We start from the raw sequence: 25743 nt of genomic DNA on the forward strand, positions 1-25743 counted from the left end.
ATATTGCTAATCGACTCAAACCTGCAAATGTCATACATCTGGAGCTGCTAGTAGTGGTATATAACAAATACTAACAAATACAATATTTTTCGACCACATATGCTCATATGCTCTGAGTTCAAGACAGAAGTTATTTTGACAGTGAATGCGTGACACAGGTAAATAACCATTTGGCCTTGTTCACCTCAAACATTTTACAGTCTAAATAGATTAAGACCTGTCCAAACAAGACCAGACCACATTACCACTTAAGACTAGTATTGACTTGCTGCCTGTCAACCACACATCAGAGAATAAGGTGACCAGCTTTACAGTAATGATGAGGACTTAGAGTCAAATCTTTCCACAAACATGCTGGTGTCTAAATCTAAGAATTAGCCTTCCATAATTGCTGTACCTGACACTTACTCAATAATGTTCTATGTAAACAGTTGTTTTAACCACTTGCTTGGAGTTCTCAAAGTGCATAACAATCAAAACAATGTTAAATGCAATATGAAGAAAGCATAGCAAGTTCTTTCACTTATATAAAAGTTGTATTGCTTCACCAATGTCACATAGTTCAATATGTCGGACTACCAAACATCATCACAAATTTGAGCAATATTGGTTGTGCCGTCCCTGTTGTGTAAGCTATTACAATAGAAGGACAGGATTTGTATTACATTTACATGAGCTCGGAATAAATTACCCATGATGGAAAAAAAAAAAATGTGAGCGAGGACTAGAAAAAGGGAAATCTGATGAGATACATTTATTTATATCATGTATGCCACTTGTGAGTTTTACCTCATGCATTTGTGTACATAGCACGCAAACCAAGGAATACTCAATCCAAGACACAAGTCATGTGACTCAAAGGTAACAATAAGTCAGGATAATATTTTTCTCCTGAGCCGACTAATATAAAGCACTAGGAACCGTTTATAACCATTTAATCGGATGATTAAATATTTGAAATATGTATGAAATACACAGTTGTCACATAAAACCAATAACCTGGGGGTTCACACTTTTTGTTGAGTGGTTATCTTTATGACAGAATGTGTAAGTGATGTGTTTTCCTTGTGGAATGATGCTGTAGACGAAAGGTCACAAACCTGATGACTCATCAGTGATGAGCCAGAAGTGGTCTTCAATGTGAAGAATTCAGTAAGATTACCCGAAAATGAAAGCTAAACACTAGGAACTACACACAAACACAAAAAGGGGGAATGAGGAAAACTGTTACAAAGCTAAAGAGCTAAATGAAGCTAAATGATCAACCAGGCCGACTTCCTTGCTGAACATGTGATGAGATTGTTTGGCCAAATAAGTTTCTAAACATTATTACTTTCTATAGTCCATATAACACAGCAATCGAGCCTGATTCTGATTGACTGAAGGGCGTTTTTACCGCATGGCTATAAAACAATTTCAGTCCTGACCACGTTACACTTCCATATCACTTCGGCAATTTATTTCAGTTATTTAAAAAAGGCTAAGAACCAACAACAGCAATATATATATATATATATATATATATATATATATATATATATATATATATATATATATATATATAAACTGGCCAAGCAAATTATTATTTTTTTTTTTACCTCTCACAAAAGATATCTGTTGTGCGATACTTAAAAAATATTAAACAATCCAGGACTACCATAGAACAATATTGTACAGATTATTACATGTATTGTTGCATGGCTTTATTTGTATTCCACTGAGTATACCAGCCATGTGCTGCCCAGCTCAGGTAACCACAGCAGGTGCTGCCGCAGTGAGCTGGAGGATCAGGTGAGGCTCTGTGTGTGTCATTACCATAGTCCTCATTAGACCCCACGGATGGCCTGTAACCAGACACAAAGCCAATCTGAGCAAACAAGCACACTCACACAAATATTGTCAGGTTTCGCCAGAGAAACCAGGGACTACACTGTGTTTCGTCAGCGAATTCTTTTTCGGATGAGCTTGAAATATTTTAAGCAGGCTAAATAATTCTACATCTGATTTCCCGGCAGGATATCCTGGAAGGAAGAAAATTCCTGTATGTTTTGATAAGTTAACGAGTTAAAGTTAACGTCCACCCAAAATTTCCATTTAGTCCTCATTGTTTCTGTCATATTCGAGTCTTTCACAAAACCAGATATTTTGACAAATTTAAATTGATAGTGGTTGTTTGGTTTCGTTCGCTTTTATATATATATATATATATATATATATATATATATATATATATATATAGTTTTGATGTATGAACATCACTGGAGCTCTAATGCCTTGCTCATGGTCCATGACATTTCCTTCTTTAACTGGCCTTTGCTTATCAAGGGAACGAGACACAGACACATGCAAAGTATTTCCAGAATGTCAATCCATTATGAATTGGCATTCCATTATGGAAATATTTCGTGTGATAGGCTATAGATTTAATTCACTAAGGAAGTGGACATTATCATGTAAGCCGCTAACATCTGATTTCATTCACAGCAATATCAGTCAGAACTTTTTTAAATATTATAATATTATTTTATTTAATAATATAAACTGTTGAAGTTTCTTCAAGCCTCATGTGATTTTCTATAACTCCGGCCAATCAGCATTAAAAAATGGCTCACTGTAAGGAAGTGTAACGTCAGGAAAGTAAATCACGCAAACCGTGTGACAGTCGTGATGTTAACAATTGTTGTTAACAACCATTACTTCCACATAAGAAATCAAGCCAAACTGGCTATATCCAGCACCTTAAGCCAAAAAGTACAGCAAACAGAAAGAAATCAACGGAGAAACTTCCTCTGTATGAAGATCAGAACACGATATTTTTACTACGTCATACTTCCTGCTAGACATTGTGCAGCTTGAAAGAAAACGGAAATTCATATTTTGTGTAATATTTGTTTCACAGAATAAAATAATTTTAGACAGATTATGGGTGACAAAATAAAAATAAAAGTGTTTATATACTGTAAAACTTACTAAAACATTTCCACAGCACAATGCAACTTTTTCCAAAGGCTGCAATGACAATTTTATACATAAGTCTGCTACAACATACAGATGAAAATCTAGAAAACATTTGAAGCTACAAATTGACTAAATAAAACACATGAACCTTGGACTTATTACCTAGCCCCATGGTTAACTGTGGTGAGGGATTAATCAATGAACAATATATTACAAAAAAATAGTTTAATTGGAAGTCTAGAAAACAGTATATTCACAGAAAAAGGTCAAAGACCATAAGTACTTAAACTTCTCAGTGTATACAAAGGTTCTATTTGCAGGTAATGAAAACATTTAGCAGCCTTGTGGTAAGCTATCATTGTCCTAAGCAAGGACTCAAAACAAAACCACCATAAGCTTTTAGATAAAAGCTTTAAAGCTTACTTATCAGCACATGAAGTCATGTGTGGGACATATATGCACTATATTTCTGAAATAAAAAGTGACATTATGACAATGTGAAGGTGTTGTACTAAAATGGGTAATTACACATCTTTTTATAGCTGATCCAACAAGTATGTGAATTTTAAATGTATGCCATCTTTTTCAAAATTCCCAATTTGTATATATATATAGCATACAGAACACTGCTGGAAGTGTACTGACAATATAACAGGATGCTTGTGTAAACTGCACACAAAAACTGACACTGAAATTGTTAATTGCACATGCATATCAACAATTCAGATCTAAACATCTGCAATTTTTCGATTTCACCTTTTAATAAAAAAATTTTAAAAAAAAGTTTTCAATTTCTCAAAAGATCACTTTGAACCAGTTTTTAAACACACTTGGCATCCAAAAAAGGAAAATATTGAAGAAAAAGGAAAACGGAGTTCTCTTATACAAATTGTTCACATAGATTCCTTTTTGTCTTCCAATATCTGTCACAAAGTCCATTTGGATTCACCGTATCAAATAAGCAAGTGCAGCTCCGAATGTAGCCACACTACCAATGGCCATCAATGCGTTTCTCACAGCCGCTTCTGTATCTGGGACATGAAAAAATTCCACAAAGCCATCCTAAAGGAGAAAAATATACATACACTAGGTGAGAACAGGTGACAAACAAAGCAAAACTTAAAAATAAATAAATAAATGCATATGCAGTTTTGTGATTGAAAAAAATCCTCACCCATGCTTTGTTTTTATGCAGCCAGTCCCGCTGGGCTGTGAGAAGATATGAAGATATCTCTTCCCCCACCAGACTCACACACTTGCTATGTCCTTTATCACTCTGATGCTTGCATACGATTGCCCCAAAAGTGAGCAGGCTGGCAATGCGACCCCAGTTTGTGACGCCATCGCTGAAGAGTTCTGTTGCCACAGTCTTGACGAAACTCACATCTTCTCCTCTCTGCTCCAGATTCAGACGTGCAATCATACCTGAAAGAGTGAGATGTTAAAGGTCACTGCTGAATCATAAAGGCAGCAGTACGTGGCGCGAGCTACCAGGCCAGGTGCGTGCTGTGGGCGAGGCTGCCATTAGACTCTTAAACAACGTTACCCTGCACTTATCAACCCATAAACATTATGAAACAAAGCGAAATGGAAGCCGTAGATCCAGCAAGAACTTGTGAAATTACCTTTGTAAGCCAGTTCGTGCTTCACTGCAAGACTTTCCACAACCCGATTCATTGTTGCCAGAACCTGTTTATTCCCACTTTTAGAATGAGGGAATCCAGTAAAGTTTTTTAAGAAAATGTCAATAATCTCTCGTGTGTCCATTTCCAGGGCGTCGTAGGTAGACGTGCTGTAATCATGTGGTATTTTCTCGCAATCCGGCTCAGGCGAGGATGGTACCGAGCCCTGGAGTGTGTTCCCTGTGAACCGGTTCTGGTGCTTCAGTTCTTGCAATACCAGTGTCTTGTGAAGCAATCCGCCCGATCTGCTGTCGCCGTTAAGAGCTCTTATTCCGATGCATGGCCACAAACCGCTGTCGTGTGAAACTTTACTCCCAGGAAACATTGTTGCTAATTCACATTGATGCCTTTAATCCAATTGATCAAATATGTATGGTAGGCAACGACGTCCTTCAAAGTTAAAATTGAAACTTAAGGCAAATTAACCACGTTTAACTTTAACAAGGCGAAGCTCCTTGGTGGGAAGTTTCGATGTCATATATATATATACACACAGTCGCAAGGGGGGGGTGGGGGGGGCGTGTTTTCCGTCTGTTGACCAATCATTTACGAAAACATGTACTTCGCTTTCGAAATGTTAGGTACATCGGTTTCCGCACGTAAAGTGCGCTCACATTCGTGTAAAGCCTAAATCTGTGACAATGCGAATATTTACATTCTCTTCGTAAAACGAAACTGGGTGCATCAGCAGAAGCAATGTCAAAATGTTTCAAAGCATTAACCTCCAATTCCGTTTAAAGCGACCAGAGATCAATGGCCTATTCTTGTGTTTATGCTTTCTTTCCTTGGTTGGTCCGCCTTTTTTCCAAAGAGTGGCGCTCCCCCTAGTGAGAACTCGAAGAACAGAATTTAATCACGAGCAGCCACAGCTTCAGATCTATTACGATTCAGTTTTTATTTTTCAAAGAGACCCATTTAATTTAGCAAACAAGATTAATTGGCACTTTGGAAACTAGTAAACACCGGTTCCACGGCACGTTAGATATTTGACAAGAAATAGGCTATATTCAGACAATACTAGCTTAAAAGAAATATACTGTTTATTATGAGTGATATAATGAACGTCAATGCATTACTTTTTTTTAATATTTACTTTTTTTATGATGCCATTATGCCATAAATATGCCACACAAATATATTTGTATGCGACTGTTCAATCGATTTACTCACATTATAATATAAATGTTTTAATACCACAAAAGAAAACACATGGACGTTAGTTAGAAAAAAAGTACCACTCAAGAGTTTTTGCTATTAATGTAAAACTTTATTTGAATTTCAGACATAGATTCAGTATTTATTTTAAACATCTGTCTTTACTTCTCGATTCGACATCCTTCCCTAAATATAACTGTTAGAGACTAGAGGATTCTGGAAACTTCTGGAAATCCACTTTCACAAACACAAACACAAATTAATTCAAGCGGAACATCTGAAACAAAGAATATTTAAATGGGGCAAAAAATATAAGATAATTAAACAATAAAAGCTTCATGAAGCAAGCAAATAATACATCTTTGTGTGTCTAACAGAGAGCGCCTTAAGTTGTAGATTTAGAGTTAATATGTAGTTGAATATCACAAAGTCAGTAGTGGAAGGATTTTAGCCCAGTACTGTCTGAATTTAATCCAATCGATTAAAAATCTTTTTTTACTTACGATACAAGCATCCTTAACCTCCATATTTACATTTCTCACAATAGAACTGATGATATTCTTGTCAATATGTTGCATCAAAAAGCAGAGAGAGATTCAGACAGACAAAATTAGCAAATAAAAGGTAAACCACAAACTTAGTAAATATTGGAAAGACAACTGAGACCGATAATGCAAGACGAAATTCACAAATATGACACCAGATGAACAATTTGACTATTTACAATTTGGCTGCAGCACAAAATAAGATTATCTTCTAGCATTGTGCAATAACGCATTCCTCAAAGGAAACATTGTACATCCACACATACCATCAAGTGACAAATACGAAGTGCAAGACCATCATTTTTCCCTGATGTATTGCCAACTGCCAACAGCACCTCAACCATACGTGAAAAAACACATTCAATCCCTTTGATGTAATTCACCTTTTAGTGAGACTTACAGAGTGACAGTACAATAATTTTGTTTTTGTTACCAAGAATAACATGCATTAATATACATGTTTTGTTAACTTCACATGGCTAAACAGTTTCTTTTAAAACTTCAGGCCACATGTTAGTGAGTCTATGTGTTTAGAAATCAAGACAACTTGATTAGACTATGCACATCCTGATTTAGACACTTGGATTGACTGCCTAGGTTCAGTCTACATTTGCTCTGTAAAGGTATCTACCCTCATACTTGGACTTTGTAAGGAGTGTACAAAGATGCTGCAGCTAGATGCATGACCTCTGAAGGATACTTTTCTAAATGATGAGAAAAGAGTATCTTTTTGAAGACCACAGAGGATAAATGGGTCAAAGGATATAATATTCCCCCCCTGATATTGTTATAAAACACCCGAAAAATAAGCTGCATGTCAAAGCAATCTATGGGTAATATTTTCAAATACTTTTTATACATTTAAACATTTAACTTTGTCCAAGTTTAAGTAGAGAATTTTACTATTTAGGTCTAAAATATTTTACAAATATAGAACCAAAGGTGCTGCTTAATTCTGCAAATTTCCTTACGCACCTCATAAGACAAGACAAGGTGATTATGTCATCATTATCTCAGAAGGTCAAAGGGATCATGTGCATCACATTACATATGTGTTGTATATCACAAAATAAATTGCACATTAATGCCATTAATGCATACACTGCTGTTAGTGTAATCACAAGCTGAATATATCCAGATGCCCTTAAGATATAACACACATAGCCGCCACTTTCTATGAACATACTTTATCTTTTGAAGTATTCTTTGTGCAATGAAAATTTCATTTTCTAAAGCCCCTTTCATTCTCATTTCACATTCAAAGACCATTTCTGCTCTTGGCTGTTATCAGTGAATTACAACATTGTCTGTTTACACCCAAAAGCTGCGATTACAATAATCTAATCAGAAAGATTGGAACCGCTTGTTCAGAGCCTACCACGGAAGGTGAAGGCTGAGAATAGTAAAGCAATCCAGTCGTAAGCAGCCGCTGGTTCAACTGAGCCATATTTAGAGAGCGAGAGGTAGAAGTGTGAATGAAGGCTACACAGCTACCAGCCACTCTTTACCAAAATTGATCTGACTATTCTGTTCACTGATTATAATTTTTTTATATATATATATATATATAAAACATTCATTAATTTGTCATTATGAAGGAAAAGAGGGCTGCCAATGTAATCTGGGTCCAATGGCTTGTCAAGTATTGTCTATATAGAAAACAATGCCTTTTAAAACAATCTTAAATAATTGTTCACATTTTAAAAGCATCTTTTGAAAAGCATTTTATGAAGTCTTCAGGGGTTTGTTCATAATATCACTAATATATGGGGTACACGGAGTAAAGTGCATCATGCTCCACCAGGGCCTGGAGTAGCAAGGGTTTAGTTTATCCCTACTCTGAAGAGGTTAACAGAGCTGGGATGCTTAGACCTACTGAAGTGAAATGAAAATGACAGCAAGACTCTACACCCAAATTAAAAGAAACAAAACAAAATAAATTGATAACCAGTCCTGATGAAGCTGGTCTGGTGGGGCTGGGGAGGTTTTGGAAGTTTGGTAAGAGGGTTTATTCAAAACCTATGGCTGACGTTAGCCAGCCAGTTTACTTGTAACCAATGAGGACTTTCTCTGCGGAAGGTCTTGTGGGGTTGGAATGTGATCCCCGGTGACGATGTTCTTGTCTGGACCAGCTGCGGCAGGCAACTGTTTGTTCTTTATCTTTGCCTTGGCCATGTTGTAATCTCCTGAGTCAAAATACTTTTGCTGGAGACAAAAAATAAATAAATAAAAAATTGTGTAAGCACCTGGAACTTTAAAAATCTATATGAATGAATGCCTTTAAAACATGCTTTTCTTCAGTTGTTAATTTTTTTTTAACTTACCCCTTTCTGCAGTCTCTTCATCAGGAAGTCGGAGCCACCTGGCTTTTGGCCCAAGCTGGGATACTTCGCTTTCAATTTGGCCTCCTCTGTCCGCACTGGGTTTGAGTTTGTGTCCTGGGATTCCTGAAAAACATTTATTGCGATGTTATTATATATTAGTTAGATATTAATTCTTATATGTACATTGACATACAAAAGGTTGGGGTTATTAAGTTTTTTTTATATATGATTTAGAAATAAGTCTCTTATGCTTATCAAGGTAAAAAAAATTGGTAAAAAATACAGTTAACATTATTATTCTGAAATATTACAATGTAAATAATTGTTTTCTATAGAAATATATTTTAAAATGTAATCTATACTTGTGATGTTAAAGCTGAATTTTCAGCAGCCAATTACTCCAGTCTTCCATGGACGACATGTTGATTTTGTGCTCAAGAAGCATTCATTATCAATGTTCGAAACAGCTATGATACTTATAAACCATGATGCATTTCAGGATTTTTTGATTAATAGAAAGTTCAAAAGAACAGCATTTATTTGAAACAGATTTTTTGTAACAATATAAAAGTGTTTACGGTCACGTGTTCATATCAATTACTACATCCATGCAGATTAAAAGTATTTTTTAAAAGGGGTATGAGAGACATTTTTGTATTCGTTTTTGTTATTGAAAAGTGGTCTGCTTTCATTTAGTCTTACTACTAAGACTATAAAGAGGAAAAAGGAACAAACTAAAAATCAACACTCAAAACTCGGAATGATAAATCTCCCAAAATGTAATAAGACAACAATAAAACAAAACCCCTTTCATCGTGTGATTGTTCTTCCTGCAATTACCAGAAAATGTGTGGTACATTTCTGTGCAAGGTACAGCCAGTTTAACTTGGGATTAAATTCCCAGGTGTTTTTTTCTGACTTCACCATTGTCTCTGACTTCATATTGAAACCAAATATTGAAACTAATGTGTATCAATCTGAATGCAATCTAAAATAAACAAACAGCATGTCTGGAAATCCTGTCACAACTGAAATTATTCAACATTCAAGTTTAGACAATTTGTAAACATCTTCAGATTTCTGTTTTGTTGTGGTGAAAAATTAGATGGTTGTTTTGAACAGTAAAACAGCCAAACTGGTCTTCAGGTCTAGCTATAACATAGGACAGCAAAACATAAAATTACAGAAGGTTACAGAAAGACAAATCGGGGCTTTCAAAATTTCAGAATCTCTGGTAGCCCTTCGAGCAGGCACTCTTCAGGTTTTGGTAGCCTGAAATGAATTTATCTAACCCAAATAAAATAAATAAATAAATTTTTAATGGAGAGCATTGGATAGGATACAAAACCTAAAACAAAACATTTTCAAAATACAAATATCAAGGGTGGAATTTTATTTCACAATTTAAACGATATCTGCAGGATTTTTAAACTCTTTTTAAGAAATGCACAAATAAAATGAATGCCGTAAAAGTGGGGTAGAGTACTGTTTGGTAACATATTAAACTGTAAAGATTTGCAGTTCAGATACAGGTTTACACAAAACAAAAATTATATACACATCACATTTAATTCTTTATTCCAATTTTAGGAAAAGACAAATGTAAATATAAATATCTTACCGTCTTAATTGTTTAGATTTTTAGAAGGCACATTAGCTTCTTATCGAACCACTTGTTCACATTTACAACTATACATGAGTGCTACATTACAACAATGTGTAGATTTTCGCATTGGTCTGAACAAAAACAGCAGATGGGCTTCTTGAATAGGTAAACGAAGCAGTGCTGCACTCATAAATGCTACATTATCAGGCATAGAAAAAAACTTTTCTTATTCCTTTCAGAGATCCACTCATATAAAACACCCATGCCACGTTTTGACTTTGAAACGTGCAGCGCTCTTTTTATGAACCCTCTACATTGCGAGTAAATCAATCGCATATGTGACTAAATCTTCACTCTGGGTGACTAAATTATGTCTAATATTAACCAATGGCTAATAAGATTTTACTCAGATTTTACTTGTCAGTGTGTAAGTTGGAGGCTAAGTATAAGTTTAGTTAGATATATTTTGAATCGCCAAGCACTCTCTGACTGTGCGCTTCAGAGTTTCACTCTCCATCAAGCGATCTGTGCTGTTTTTCAGTTCATCTCAATGGATGTGCAACGCACCTGTATTTGACGTACCATAAACTCTAGTGTGAATGCGCACGACTCGCCGTCGCTTTCTTTTTGGAATTGAGAAATGATGATCTACATATAAACAATATTCTTTTACATATAACAATATAAATTGCCAAGTCTGCGGTTGTTTTTCATGTCCACTGGTTGAAGCGACCCCAATACCCAATACAGTTTAGACTAGTTTTGAGAAGCAACTGGGCAGGATTTGTTTTGAAAACCTGGCAACCCTGATCTGAACGCACGTGCTGGAAATATACTTCTTAGCACAGGAGTGCCTTTACTGACAAGATGCGCATGAAAATCGCATTCGATTACCCTAACTCTAACCCTACTCTAAGCCTAACCCTAGCCCTACTCTGGAAAGGCGAGTTGTCTCAGCAAGGGATTCATTCTTTTGGGTTGCCTGCACACGCACAACATCTAGTAGGTTCTTTAAAGGAAACAGAAATGATTAGTTCATCCCTCGAGTCGTTTGTTTATAATGTGCCAGCCCCATATACTACAGGCTATGCAGTCTGTACTGGAAAGAGAAATTATTAGTTAATTTCCCGAGTCTTCAGGTCTCTGTTGTTCGTTCTTTTGTGATGTGAGAGAAGCAATGGAAATTACAGAAATTAGTTAATAATTACCAACCTTCCTTACAAACAACCATTTAGTTTGTTTCTTTACTTTTACAGTAACATATTTTTTTGGTCTTTGATTTTTACTTTAAATTTTATTTGAGCTTTTTTAAAAAAAAATTCTTACAACTTTTGTGGTCATAAAGATTTGGTTATTGCTTTAAACTAGGGCTGCACAATTATTCGAATTTCTAATTGCGATTACAATTATGGATGCCACAATTACATAATCGTTCAAAGAAGCAATTATTCGTTCAAAGTCCACTTATGTTATTTTGCATGTTCAAGATCCTTTTTTTCTTTCTACATATTATCTTAAGGGCTTTTCCATTGTCTTAATTTTAGTTTTAGTATAACATTATAATACCATGCATATTTTTACCTTTTTATTTAAAGAAGAAACTAATCCAATGTATACTTGACATTTGAAGCTATAGCAATAAAAATATATTCAGTTAGTCTTTTCATCTTGTTCATTTTCATATAAAAATATGGCATGTAGTTGCTTCAAACAAAGGTGTAAACATAATGAATTTAATAGTTATTAAAAATCACAATTTCAAAGGAATAATTGACATGATTTTAGTCATAAAAATCATTATCGTGCAGCACTACTTTAAGCTTTATCCGTATGATGGGAAAAATCACTTTAATAATTCCTAAGTATAACATTACAAGATATTGATCTGATTGGTGAGGTGAGAAAACAACAAACGACTCGGACCCAAAGACTCGGGAGATGAACTAATCAATAGGCCTGTGGCAATAATCAATATATATCGACTTATTACACAATATAAGTATGTGACCTCGATAATTTTTGGGGACGCAATACATTGCCAATTATATTTACACTGAACAAAATTATAAACAACACTTGTTTTTGCCACCATTTTTCATGAGCTGAACTCAAAGATCTAAGACTTTTTCTATGTACACAAAAGGCCTATTTCTCTCAAATATTGTTAACAAATCTGTCTAAATCTGTGTTAGTTAGCACTTCTTTGCTGAGATAATCCGTCCACCTCACAGGTGTGGCATATCAAGATGCTGATTAGACAGCAAGATTATTGCACAGGTGTGCCTTAGGGTGGCCACAATAAAAGGCCACTTGACTACATTATGTGGAAACATGATGTAAACATGAACATCAGGTTTAAGTAAGTGTTACAAAACGAGTAACAGAATAAACCAATCAAACACTGTTATTTCATGACGTCTGAGCTTACTAACCAATCAAAAGGAGGCTCGTGCTTGTGAAATGCATGTCTATCACCTCGTTCAACTCATGCAGGTGACAGCTCAGAAATCAAAATTGCAAAATTCAGAAAGATTGCTGTGTTAAAGCTGTCGATGAGCAATAAGCAATCAGTAATTTTAATATTACGGCATTTATTTGTAATGACATGATAGTGGACGAAACTGACAGACACCACTAGAGACTGAAACGAACGAGGCGCAGCCCTATTCTAATGCCCACCTGAGTCTCGTCCATCTGCTCCGACTGCGTCTCCGTGTCCTGGTTATCCGATGACATGGCTGTTCGGCGTTTGCTGACCAAGTAATCAGCGTGTTTAAGTGTAAATTTTGCCGTCTATTCGTGTCCGAACTGTTCCACCCACTGTGTTCAGTATCAAAATGGCGTTCGCTGCAGTGACGTCATTTTGGAGGACGGTCACGCAGCGGAAGAGCCAATAGGAATCTGGTTTGATGTTTGAGAGACAGGAGGATCAGCCAGTAGATTTCAAATAGTCGTATAAATAAACAAGTATCCAATGTTATGCTACAATGATTTTGCGAGCTCACACAACAATAAACACACATGATATGGGACAATTTAAACTTTTATATAATATTAAAATCTACAGTAGATAATAAAAGATAATAAAATGTATAAAAGTTCTCAATAAATGAAAGGTTTTTAATATGTATCATACAAGGAAAGACCTTGTAATTGCTGTTAACTAAAATAGTAATTATAAGGCCTGGGTCTTAGTAGACTTAATTTAAAATGCATCAGTCGTGCACTGGCGTTTAATCTGTAATCTCCTACCCCAAATGTATTATATTTTTCAGGTTTCTCATGCTTCAGGAAAGAATGACATTTAATACTTTTACCAGTGCGTTGATGACAAGTGTCGGACTCCATTTTGTTTTACGGTTTTTAATTAATTACAATTTAACAATTATCAATTGACAATCATTAACAATTTACAAAATGTAGAAGGAAAAAATAAACAAATAAACGGTATATGTAAAACGAATTGATCACTAAAAACGCTAAAAAACGTAGTAAGCGCTTTTTCTAAAAAATAGCATATATATAGTTTTTATCTTTGCAATGGCCTATGCTTGCTTTATGTAGTACTTACACGTAATTAGTCAAAAAATAATAATAGAAGTCGCATTTTGTTTCTGCGGCTTTTCTTTTTGGCATGACGTCACGGACTGGGGAGTTTATGGCGGGAGTCTCGCGCACGGTCGGTGGAATTACAGTTTAAAAAAGTCGGTTGTGATAAAATAGGCCAGTATAACGTTACTTGTTATCATCAGTTTTATATCATTAAATACTAGTAGATATTTGTTGTTCTTTTACACATATTTAAGTTCTTTATTGTCAACTTTATCTGGTAAGACGTTTTTTTTTACACTGTTATGTGCTGTTGAGCAACAGAACTTTTGACAATTGAAAATGCAAAAATTGACAATTGCACATTATCTTTTTAGATGCTATTTTTTGGGCTTTTTACTGGTGATCTGTTACAATCATCATGGCATGTGAACAGAAACTTCGCCCTTTTCAGGTAACCTCAACAGTTAAAGATAAACGTTTGTTTTCTCACATGTAACGTTAGCGCAAATACTAACATTACTGTGTGACGCTTAATTAACTTGGGCTTGTCTAACGTTAGGCTTTTGCTAGTCTTTTAATTCGTTGTTAACCTAATAATATCATGTTTACCAATTGTGTGTGTGTGTGTGTGTGTGTGTGTGTGTGTGTGTGTGTAGAGCTGTCAGATGCTGCCTGATGTAGTGTCCACCGAACAGCAGTCACTGGTGCTTGTGAAGAAACTTTTAGCCATTGCTGTCTCAAGCATCACTTACCTCAGGGGTCTTTTCCCAGAAAAGGCCTATGGTCGCAAATATGTTGGAGGTAAAAATGATACATTAAGTGAAACAGGTTACATAAATCTTTACTATCTTTATTATTTGTGTATTTTATTTTTTATTTTTTTTATTTTCTAAGAGCTGAAAGTCCTTATACTGCGAGAGCATAGCTGCCCTGGTGCTCAGCAGATTGTGCAGTGGTAAGAGGACAGTTGACACACAGTCATGTTTTCACATTCCCTCCATGACAAATGTATATAAAAATTTAAAGTAGCTACATATTAATACATCATTTGGGAGTATAATCTGTTTGGAGAACATCTGGTTTGAGCTGCATGGAGAGTATCTCACCTCCACTGTTTCAGGTTGCAGGGCTGTTTTGATGCACTTCAAAGAAGATACGTAAGTTTGTGATTTTGTACTCTTCTGTATTTTTGTAGTTTTATGTTTAGTAACAAGACATACTGATCATCACTTACAGTAACCTTTTGTCCTTAATGCATCTGCTTTGCTTTATCAGCTACGAATGGTTCTTCTATCAGTGAGTATTAACTAATAGATTTGATAACAAACAGTAATCAGTTTAAAACTGTACACTGTATGATGTAGTATGACAGTTTATATGCTATATATTATATATGTCTTTTATATATATATATATATGTGTGTGTGTGTGTGTGTGTGTGTGTGTGTGTGTAAACGTTACTGTTTTACTTGTAGGTTTACTGTGATCCAGACAATCCACAGGTGATCAAATGTTGTCTCTGTTTGGCTGAATGTCATCCTTTAATGTTACTTAATTTCTCTTTTAATATAATACATTACAAATTAAATCAGTGCATGACAACCTTGTTTATGTAAGACTTGAATTTCCATTTTCACCTTTCTATCTTCTCTTGTGCTGCAGAAAGTGACTGAATGCTACCAGTTTAAAATCAATTACACAGAGAATGGACCTCAGATGGACTTTGAGAGGTGACATTTTTGTCTGAGTTGTTATCAAAACAAGTTGATGGTTTACAAAACACTAACTTACTGTATTTACCCCAACATATATAGCTTCCATAAAATTATATGCTACCACGTGACTGCATACTGACTATATTAATGTTGTGCTTTTGAAAATAATTGCCTGTGTTTCTAGCAAAAATGGACAGAGTCTGACTAAAATGGCCTGTGACAACACCCAGAAATCCAGTATGCTGCTAGTGCGCAAGCTTTACATGCTGATGCAAAATCTCGGCCCGCTGCCTGACAACGTCTGCCTCAACATGAAACTCTTCTACTATGATGAAGGTAAATCTACCTTGCTATCTGCTACAGACACTACCATGTACACGAAGTTGTCCATGTACATTGTTTGTCATTTATTTATTTTTAGTATGTGATAAGTAATTGTGGAACTGAATATTTTTTTGGATTATTAAAAGCACTGGATACTGTGCTGATCTTCAAACAACATAAATTTGAGAGATGCACAAACTAGAGCCTTTGGCCCAAATTTGGCCAGTGATGACCTTCAATTTGGCCTGGCATATCATATCACAAGAGGAAGGAAAAATGGGAGAAAATGCCCTTGACACATATCTTCACTTCTAATTTATCTTTATAACATTTTTGTTTCATTTTTAGATTGCGACGTAGAGAATATAAGTTAATTTGATTGAAAATTGAAATTCTATATAATATAGTTGAATATAATGCAACATTTACCTTTGGCCAACATCTCTTAATCTAGTTTGGTTTCTGTGTTTTAGCATAAATCGTTTGGTCACCTCTGGTATCAATATTGTGTTATTCAGTGTCACTGTGTTTTTGTGTTTCAGTGACCCCTCAGGAGTATCAGCCACCTGGCTTCAAGGACGATGACAATGAGACTTTGATATTTGAGAGGGAACCAGTAAATCTGACCATGGGAGAGGTGGTCACACCTTTTCATAGTCTCCGAATGAACGTCACCACTGAGCGCAAGAGACTTGAGCCGGTGAGATAAAGAAGCTAGACGTCTAGTGATCCGTCTGGTAGAAAAAAAATAAAAATAAAATCAATGATGTTAAGCAGTGATCAAATGCTTTTTTTTATGTGCATGAAAAGTTTGATGAGGAGGAGGAAGTATGTGTGAGTACAAAATGGTCTTTGAAAATGTTTGAAGATGGAATGATGTCTGAGACCTCTGTTCAGCAGGTGGGGTCTTCTTAATAATTAGCTGATATGTCCTCATTTCCTTTTCTACCTTACCATTACAAAATGTGAGAATTCATCTCAAATTATGGACTTTTTTGTTCGCAGGAGTGTATGACAAAGGAGAAAGTCATCACTGATGCTGGCATTGAATACTCAGGTGAATATTAGACTCTGCTTTGCCAGTTTAATGAGATCAGCATGAATCAATCAAGAAAAATGCAACCAACTCCCAGCAACTTTTGCTCATTGTCTGCCACATTTACAGAAACTCAGGAACATTCCCAACGGGCTCACAGAAGCAGCAAGGAGGATCTTGACATAACAAATGCAAAGGTAGCATTATACAATTTACCACACACACAGGTAAGTTATCAGTCTGCTCTAGTGGTCTGTGTATGAGATAAAGTTGTATTTAGTTATGTTATGTGTATTTTAGATGGACAGTCTGGTAAAGAAAACTGCTGATCTTAAGGTGAACGCAAGGAAGACCAGGAGCGGACGCATCTTTGAACCTCAGGTGGGAAATACACAGCCCATGGCCCATATCTGTATCTGGCTGGACTTTTATCACATATTTTACCAGTCTGATCACTGGAATTTTGTGAACAGTAAAAAAAAACAAAAAACAAAAATGGTTAGTTACATGTAACATTCTGATGACTCTATCATGCAATTAGAGCCAGGAAAAAATGTGAAGTTAACAAATAAAAACAGTTTTTTTGTTCTGAATAACTAATTTACTTAAATACACTTCCTCTGTCTGCAGATCTCTCAGTTAGAGTTCCCTCTGAGCCAAGATCCCCAGCCATCTGCCCCGAAGAAACGCAAAGTCAGTGTACCTAAATAACATTGACTTGTACAGTCACACAGCAACATACTAACGCGTGCTGTTTATTTATTTTTTTGATTCATTCAGTTGAAGAAATGCATTGTTAACAAGTTTTATGGTTCATTGGCGTGTGATAACTTGAGGAGTGCACAAATTAATTTTGTATTTTGTTATTTATGTTAGTTTTCTATTAGATCAATTTATGCCTAGAAATGTTAAGTAGCATGACAAAATCGTAGTCACTGCAGCTGCAGTACCATGTACAAATGTAACCAGTCCACTAGATGGCAGCATGTACTGTGCCAGAGTATATTAAAACACTGATTCCAATAAAATAACATGCAGCCCTGATTTAGTAAAGCAGACAGTTATATGTATGTACTTGAACCTGAGTGATATAATAAATAATTAATTTTAGAATGTATGTCTAGAAAAGTACAGATATTAGACTCATTTGAACAGAAAACTAGATTTGGCTTTGTTTCCTGATGCTGTTCTTTACAGTTAAGCAACATAACATCTTCCCAGTGAAACGGAGAATTTGTTGAATTGTCTAAATATATGAAAAATTAATCTATTAAAGTATTAGTAATATTTGTCTGATGTAAAGTTGTGAATAGTGGCCTGAATCTTCCTGTATTTTGCACCTGCAACAAGCTTCTTGAAGATAAATCAGCTTTTTGAAACACAATTTTTAATGTTATTTTGTTAATTGCATATTCCAAATATCAGGCTTTCATACTTGGCTGTCTTTGGGACTAGAGTTGTCACTGATCAGAAACCACAGATTCCTCTTTGCCCATTCACACAAGAGCTTTTGTTTTGACATCAGAGTTTGGTCCATTTAGCGTCCTGGAAAACAGCAGCTGTTAGTAGTCATGTTTGTACTCGCATGGATGAAGCAGACATCTCAGTTTGGACCTAAAAGTACAATATAAAATGAGACCTACAGGGGGAGGGTAGTGGAGTGGAGTTTGGACTAAGCAATCGAACCAAGTTAGCTGCTGTCAGACTGTGTATCTGTCTGTGTGTGTGTGTGTGGGGGGGGTTAATATCACCCCTCAGGACTTCTGAGAGGGCGACTTAGGACATTTAGCAGGGGACTGTGTTCCCCTGACCTTGCCAGAAGGGTAGAAAATGTTTTGCTGCTGATTAGCAAATATTCAGCTTAGCAGCTTAGCTAAACTTTTAGTGCAATTTAATTAATTAATTTTTTAAAGAAGGAAAACAAAACATTCATAATGCAATAAAACACAGAGGATAATTTCAGTTTGAATATCAAATATTCATTTTAAATTCAAATGAATACACACAACCTTCCAGATAGTGATAGTTTTGATAGTGTATTTATTCTTTCTTTAATTATTTATTTACCCAAAAATGGTACATATTTGTACATGAAAAGTTCATATTAGTAACCAAAGTGTTCATACTTGTACCTTTTTGTGAAAGCTGAGAGAAATCAAATGTGAACTAAAATTGCACCTTTATCTATGACCAAACTAGCAAAGCAAAAACAAAAATGTATAGGATTTTTTTTCCACTTTTACCCTATCGATTGGTATCCATGAGATAAAACGTGTCACGCGTCACAACCAAGCTGAAAACTTGGCATCCCTCAACATGACAGAGTGTTTTACACGTGTGTTCCCTCTGAAATATCAGTACCGTACACTTGCCCTTGGGCTGGATGTATGTGCCTGTGAGCTGCGGACCATCACTCCTGTCAGCGGAGTGTGTGTCTGACCTTGGGCTGTAGTTACAGACTTGGCACTGACTAATTTCAGCACTGGACTTCATATCGACACTGCAATGGCTAATATGTTGGATGATAAATAACTATTGAGTGTGAAGTGAATGGAGCTCCTGGACAGGACAGAGTGGCTCGCTAACGTGGACCTCGAATTGAATACTGAAACTGCCAACCAATGGATCCATGACCAGTGCTATCTGTCTTATATTTGACTAGAAACAGCAGGATTTATCTGCAGGCTAGATGTTCAAGTAGATCAACACACACACACACACACAAATATATATATATATATATATATATATATATATTTATTTATTTATTTATTTATTTATTTATTTATTTATATAGGCTATTAAAACAAAATTCTGGCATATATTCCACCTCATGTTGACTTTCAAACATTATTAGATCCAACTGACTTTCACTGTATGGACAGATATATATATATATATATATATCCTTTTGTCCACAGTAGAAAAAAGTCATCGAAGTTTGGAACTACATGAGAATGAGTAAATAATAGAATTTTCATTTGTGGATGAAATGCCTTTTAAATGTTAAACATAACCCACTAAGTGGTTATGTAAAACGTTGGCACCTAACGTTTACCCAAATGTGATCGACATCAACTATGATTAATTCAGCAATACATCTGAGCGCTTTGAGAGAAAAGCAGACCCAATGAGAAATCACTCTTTAAACAAATGTAGGCGAGCAAAATCTTATATCGGCGAGCCAAGAATTAAAAAAGGCATAGCGTCTGACGAATCTCAAGAATTCCGAATCAAGACACAGTTTGTATTAGAATGCAGTGTGCATGTCTGCTCCATAAAGTTTTGAAGTGTGCTGCCAAGTTCACTGCAGGCTCTCACTCTCACAACGTATGCAGAGTGCTGGAGGCAGAGAAAACTTTCCCTCCATCACTTCTCTCTCCCACATGCCTGGCCCCACCGCGCCTGACTTCTGCCCCGGTAGCCGCTGTGCCTCTCCGAGTGGATGGGTTTTCATCTCGCAGGGATGCGAGGGCAGCCACTCCGCTCGCCCTCACACTCCATCCCCGCGGAGCAAAGATTTAAATTTGTACCGCTGCAAAGAGCTCAGTACTGCAGGCGAACAGCCAAATCCATGCAGCACTGATTGAAACACAAAAACAGCTTGAGCGACTTCAGTCGAGTCTCTAGAGATCAAGGACTCCTCAGCCCGGGATGACCGAAGTTTATGCATGTTAAAAAAATTATATCAGTGGACAACATTCTAGCAAACATATGGAGTGAGTCAGTATACTCTTAGATATTTCCTTTAACACAAATAGAACTGGAGTAATGTCTTCGATGTAGGCAATGCAATGCAATGTAATGCAATTTTTCAAATCAAATTTTAAAGCTTTTAGTGGTAGCATTTGTATGCTATTTTAGTCTATATATAATTAATACAATAATTTTTATATATATATGTTTACTCAAGAAGTTAAACCATTCAGTAATTCTTCTTAAACTCACACTAGGGTGTTGCTGGGGAGGACAGAGGCAAAAAGAAAGATGTAACCGACATCTCAATCCTTTAAGTAATTTTTCTGAGCAGTGGCCATAAGCAAGGAAAGGGCCTTTGTCCTAGTCTGGCTTTCATTTCCAGCACTGCAGGAATTGTGATGGCTGTGCCTTGGGGCAACAGAGGCACCTTAAGGAGCCCCACCTTTAAATCCAGTGTGCTGCGACTCCAACCATGACCCCTAGCTGGAGGGATCCCTCAGGCCAGATTTAAACGAGCTCCCGCAGGTCCTTCTCCGTGCCTCGCTCTCCTTCACAAGCTCTTGCTGAACCGGTGCAGCCTGGTCTTCCTGGCCATTCTGATTTGTATAACAGTCAAAGCAAAGGCTGGACTAAATGGCCTCACATTAGGTAAATGCTGTGTGGCTGTTCGCATATGCAGACAGGGAGATGTGTGGAAAAATCAGATTTGACATTTTCCATTATGGCGAAACCGAATTCTGTGTGTGTCACAGTACAGTGTGTAGCAATTCTGGAGTGCCGCACAGTACTTGTGAATAATACAGGCAAAGTGTCATGATGGCTGTCTATTGTTTTTAAGAGCGTGCCTCTCGGTCCAAGAAGGACGGTTTTTTTTTTCTTTGCATTTGTGACGAAATAGATCCAGCTGTCTTTTTACCATTTATTCAGGCTTCTTCCTTTTCTTTTTCCTTCCCTCTCACTATCATTACCACTATTATGGAGGCCATGAGAGACGCAAGGCAAAAGAGGCACACAATATCAGGTATTGATCCACACCCATCACCACACAGAGAAAAAAAACGTGGGTTCAGGGGCTGCACAATTCAGACTGGACAGTGCGATCGATAGGATGCTCTATCAGCCGTTGCCATGGCAACTCCGCGAGCAAGGACAGACCCCCGGCGTTTATTTACACCTGTCTTCTACTCCCTGCCACCTTGTGCTAGTCCCTGCCAGCTTGTGCTGGTTTAAGTGTCACTCAAAAAGGTTAAATGTTATACAATTTTGTAATGTATTTTGTTGTATTTAAAAAAAATGTTTACAGTGCAATTTGGATTTTTCTCCCCAAAAAGAGTACAGTGTAAGATTTTGCTGGTGTACACAATATCCAATGTCTTAATGGCCACTATTTGCTTGTGTTCTTTGCACAAGTGTACAGGTCTTTACTTTATGTTGACCCCAATTTGCAGGTCAAGTAAACATGCTCAATGCTGCAGCCGCTGACTTGATGAGGTCATAAAAGAGAGCTGGAGAAGAACAGTCTAAGGCTTTTTTCAATGAGTGCATGAGTGAGCAAAACACTGCAACAAAGAGCGGATCAGCAGACAACTTAACACTAGAAGCCAGCCAACTTAACACAGGAATCGTTTTAGACACAATCTATTCGAATATGGATTGCTTTCAAGGAGTCAAATGGCAAGAAAAAGTAATTACATAGAACATGAGTTAATTTGTATGATAAAGTTAAGATGATCAGTAAAGCTGATGTATAATCAGCCTACACTCTTATTAAAAATAAAGGTCCACAGCAATGCCATAGAAGAAATATTTTGGGTTCCCCAAAGAACATTTCAGTGAACAATACTTAAAACAACCATTTTTTTTTTCTTAGTGTAAAGAACGTTTTAATAATTTAAAGAACATGATTTCTAGTGTGTGTGTATATATATATATATATATATATATATATATATATATATATATATATATATATATATATATATATATATATATATATATATATATATAAATTGTGCATTTAGAAAGGTTCCATGGATATTCATTGTTCTTTTTAGAACCGTTGATGCCAATAAAGAATGTTTATTTTTAAGAGGCACAGTGGAGCTTTGGAAGAAATCTACATCTCTAAAAATGGTTAAATTTGGGGATGCATTGTTATTTCTGACCAATTCTGATAATCTATTAAATTTGATGTAACTAATAAACAGCCAAAATTAAAATTATACACTATTTAATTTTGTTAAAATAAATGAAAAATAAAACACTAAAGACTAAAATTAATCACTTTAAATGCTACATTTATTTACATTTACATTTATTTATTTAGCAGACACATTTATCCAAAGCGACTTACAGATGAAGACAGTGGAAGCAATCAAAAACAACAAAGAGCAATGATATATAAGTGCTATAACATATATTTATATATTCATATATTGCTATATTTATGCATCACAATATTATAATGTACAGTATGAAAAATTAATGTTCATTTCCAGATTAACTAAAGATTACTTTTAACAATGTTATCAAACTATTATCGCTTTTAAAGTTCAATTTTCAGTGAGTTTTATTACGGCAAAGGTAATCTTAATAAATAGGAGAAACTAGCATTAAGAATTAAATATCCAGTATCAACAATACAGATAAAAAAAATCTGAAATTAACCAGTTGTCAATATATTGTCTATTCCTAGTTATATAAGAACAGTCTGAGATAGAGCTCAAAGGCTTTCATTCACTTAGAATGTGTGTTCTGACAAAAGCTGACAAACGAGTAGGCACACCAAGATCTTTCGCGTCTGCTTTGTGTGTGTGTGTGTGTGTTTAAGTGTGTAAGCATTACTGAGGCTGTTTTGAACTCCCTATTGCAGTGTTAGGAATTGAGGTGAGCCCCCATAACCTCACACACATGCACAGCTCTGACCGTCAAAACTCTCCCTACCCCCTTCAATCAATGGTAGTTTCATGTGGCCTCTCAGCCCTCCAGTGACGTGTGTGTGTGCGTGTGTGTTTGTGTGTGTGAGAGTGACCTATTGATTTATTGGCCGTCTAGCTCAGCCTGGCCCATGGTACTGGAAAGCCTGGAGCTGTGGATCATTGGACCTACGGTTGCTGGAGTACTTTAGCCAAAGTAGCCACAGTGCTAAATCACACAGGTTTGCCGTCAGGTGATAGATTCTGTCACAGTGCTTACGAGAAAATGAAATCTAAGGGGGAAATCAGGTGGCCAACTAAAATGGGTCATTGCTAACTTGCTAATTGTCTCTCTGTGGGGTCTATATGTGTGCCAGACTCGCTTCTTTTTTTCTTCTTGGTTCCAATTGCTCTCATCCACACCAGGCTATTAAGCTTTTCTCTCGCTCACATGTACCCACACACACTAGGACACCCCCTGAGGAGGCAGGAGAGTGGCGAGTGTCCAGCTGTCCTCCACCCCACCCCACCCCATCCCATCCGTGCCTTTTCACTGGTCAGTATAGGCAGATTGAGGGGGCCTAAGGGTGTATGTGTGTGTGTGTTTGGGGAGGTGCCATTAGCACAGAACTAGTAGCAGCTGGCCTTAAAGGATGGATTGAGTGTCACTGACCTGGCCATAGTGTCCAGCTGAGGGTCACTGCTCTGCCCTCCTTCAGGCACGTGCTGACCAGCCATCTGTGTGTATGTGTGTGTACAGAACAGCCTTTTCTTTTTTAATGGAGTGACAGTTGCCTAATCTCAAGCATGTTTGTGAGCAGCTGTCTGTGAAGCATTTATTAGCGTCATCTTTTAGAAGGAAACATTAAGGTCTGTTTACACCAAGAATGATAACTTTATTATTGTCCACACACCACTGGACAATCTGTTTATATACATATTGCACACTACAGGTCATTGCCACTTTGAATTCTCTTACAAATTCTCATTGGCTGTCAATGTTTTTTTTTATCATTTATTAGGTGTAAAAAAAACTGCTCTGAAAGTTACTTCAATAATGTTCCTCTTTGTCATTTTTACTGTGGTGTAGACTTCCCTGTACTAATAGATTTTGAATGATTATTAAAAGTGATCATTATTTAGCATAATTTAACATGGATGAAAATGAAGCTAGACTTACAGTATTTACAATGGCATGCATTATATAAAGGTTCTAGATCATCTAAATTTCACAGCTTTCAGAACTGTTATATGGATTTTTTTTAATCTACTGAATGTTTTTTTTAGAACGATGTGTCATCAGATTGGATTGATGAAATTCGTCATATCAGATTTATTTGTTAAACGGCTTCAGAATCCATTGAATGCACTGTTCTTCTATCCCTCACAGCCTTGTTTTCAATCCTGTCAAAAATTAAATATGATGCCCTGACTAAGGTCTACAGTTATCATTCTTGGCGTGAACAGGACTTTAGTTATGGCATCCAAGCGCTTTATTACTGGCAAAAACAACCAAAAAATGGTGCTAATACACCCAAGGTGTACTGTAATACTCATTAAAATATTGTCCAGGACGCGGTGAGCCTGTGGACTGCAGTGTACACTGTGAGTTTTTTAAAGCTTAGCTTAAATATATGATATGAATAAAGAGTGCTTATAAATGGTTGTTGAGCTAGTATTCTCAACTGAGAAACATTGAGGCTTGGATATGGTAACACTGTTCCTTATGTCACGACTTAACAAGTAGATTAGGTCATCAAGGCCATAAGTTTCATATTGTTGTGCCTCCTGTGTCGGAAATGATGATTAAACTCATCTCGGGTGATGTTAGGCTGAAGGTGCAGTAAGTGAATTTCAGCACAGATGGAGTCGAGGTGGATGTGCCTTTCATCCTTCTGGTCTTCTTCATCCTTTCATTCACGGTGCTGCAGTCGTCCCTGATCAAGGCTCAGATTAATGCTGCATCTGCACTCATCCATTCTTTGGTCCCTTTCTCCACCCCCCTCTTTTCATTACCTCCTTCCACATTGGACATGCTGCCTCAGACTGTTTAAGGTGATTGGATTGTGCCCATCCTCCCCTTGTGGTCAGCTGGGGCCAGAGGTCAGTGACCTTTTCTTGATTGGATGAAATGGAATGGTCATCGGTGCCCTTTGTTGTCATTCACTGGAAAACAAAGAGTCTTCACTGTCAAAGGCACACTTTGGGCACACTTTCTTTTATCCCGAGCAT

The 25743-nt window shown here is 36.5% G+C and overlaps 3 protein-coding genes across 3 annotated transcripts; 1 reads left to right on the plus strand and 2 right to left on the minus strand.

The window, feature by feature from the left end:
- Positions 1-2920: 2920 nt before the first annotated feature.
- LOC113077609 (induced myeloid leukemia cell differentiation protein Mcl-1 homolog) lies at positions 2921-5077 on the minus strand. Its single transcript, XM_026249915.1, has 3 exons — positions 4584-5077; positions 4133-4383; positions 2921-4020 (listed from the first exon to the last, which is right to left on the minus strand). The coding sequence occupies exons 1-3, from the start codon at positions 4963-4965 to the stop codon at positions 3904-3906; spliced, it is 750 nt and encodes a 249-aa protein (XP_026105700.1). The 5' UTR covers positions 4966-5077; the 3' UTR covers positions 2921-3903.
- Positions 5078-7900: 2823 nt separating this feature from the next.
- Positions 7901-13126, minus strand: LOC113077610 (alpha-endosulfine-like). Its single transcript, XM_026249916.1, has 3 exons — positions 12950-13126; positions 8665-8787; positions 7901-8545 (listed from the first exon to the last, which is right to left on the minus strand). Exons 1-3 carry the CDS (start codon positions 13004-13006, stop codon positions 8372-8374), a joined length of 354 nt encoding a protein of 117 aa, XP_026105701.1. The 5' UTR covers positions 13007-13126; the 3' UTR covers positions 7901-8371.
- Positions 13127-14200: 1074 nt separating this feature from the next.
- Positions 14201-18003, plus strand: LOC113077613 (HORMA domain-containing protein 1). The gene is made up of 14 exons (XM_026249918.1): positions 14201-14273; positions 14479-14623; positions 14717-14777; positions 14943-14979; positions 15098-15118; positions 15298-15324; positions 15485-15552; positions 15722-15873; positions 16404-16561; positions 16672-16761; positions 16867-16918; positions 17027-17094; positions 17198-17278; positions 17528-18003. Exons 1-14 carry the CDS (start codon positions 14241-14243, stop codon positions 17606-17608), a joined length of 1074 nt encoding a protein of 357 aa, XP_026105703.1. The 5' UTR covers positions 14201-14240; the 3' UTR covers positions 17609-18003.
- The last annotated feature ends 7740 nt before the right edge of the window (positions 18004-25743 follow it).

The sequence above is a fragment of the Carassius auratus genome, unplaced genomic scaffold (assembly GCF_003368295.1).
Source record: "Carassius auratus strain Wakin unplaced genomic scaffold, ASM336829v1 scaf_tig00022903, whole genome shotgun sequence".
Classification (NCBI taxonomy): domain Eukaryota; kingdom Metazoa; phylum Chordata; class Actinopteri; order Cypriniformes; family Cyprinidae; genus Carassius; species Carassius auratus.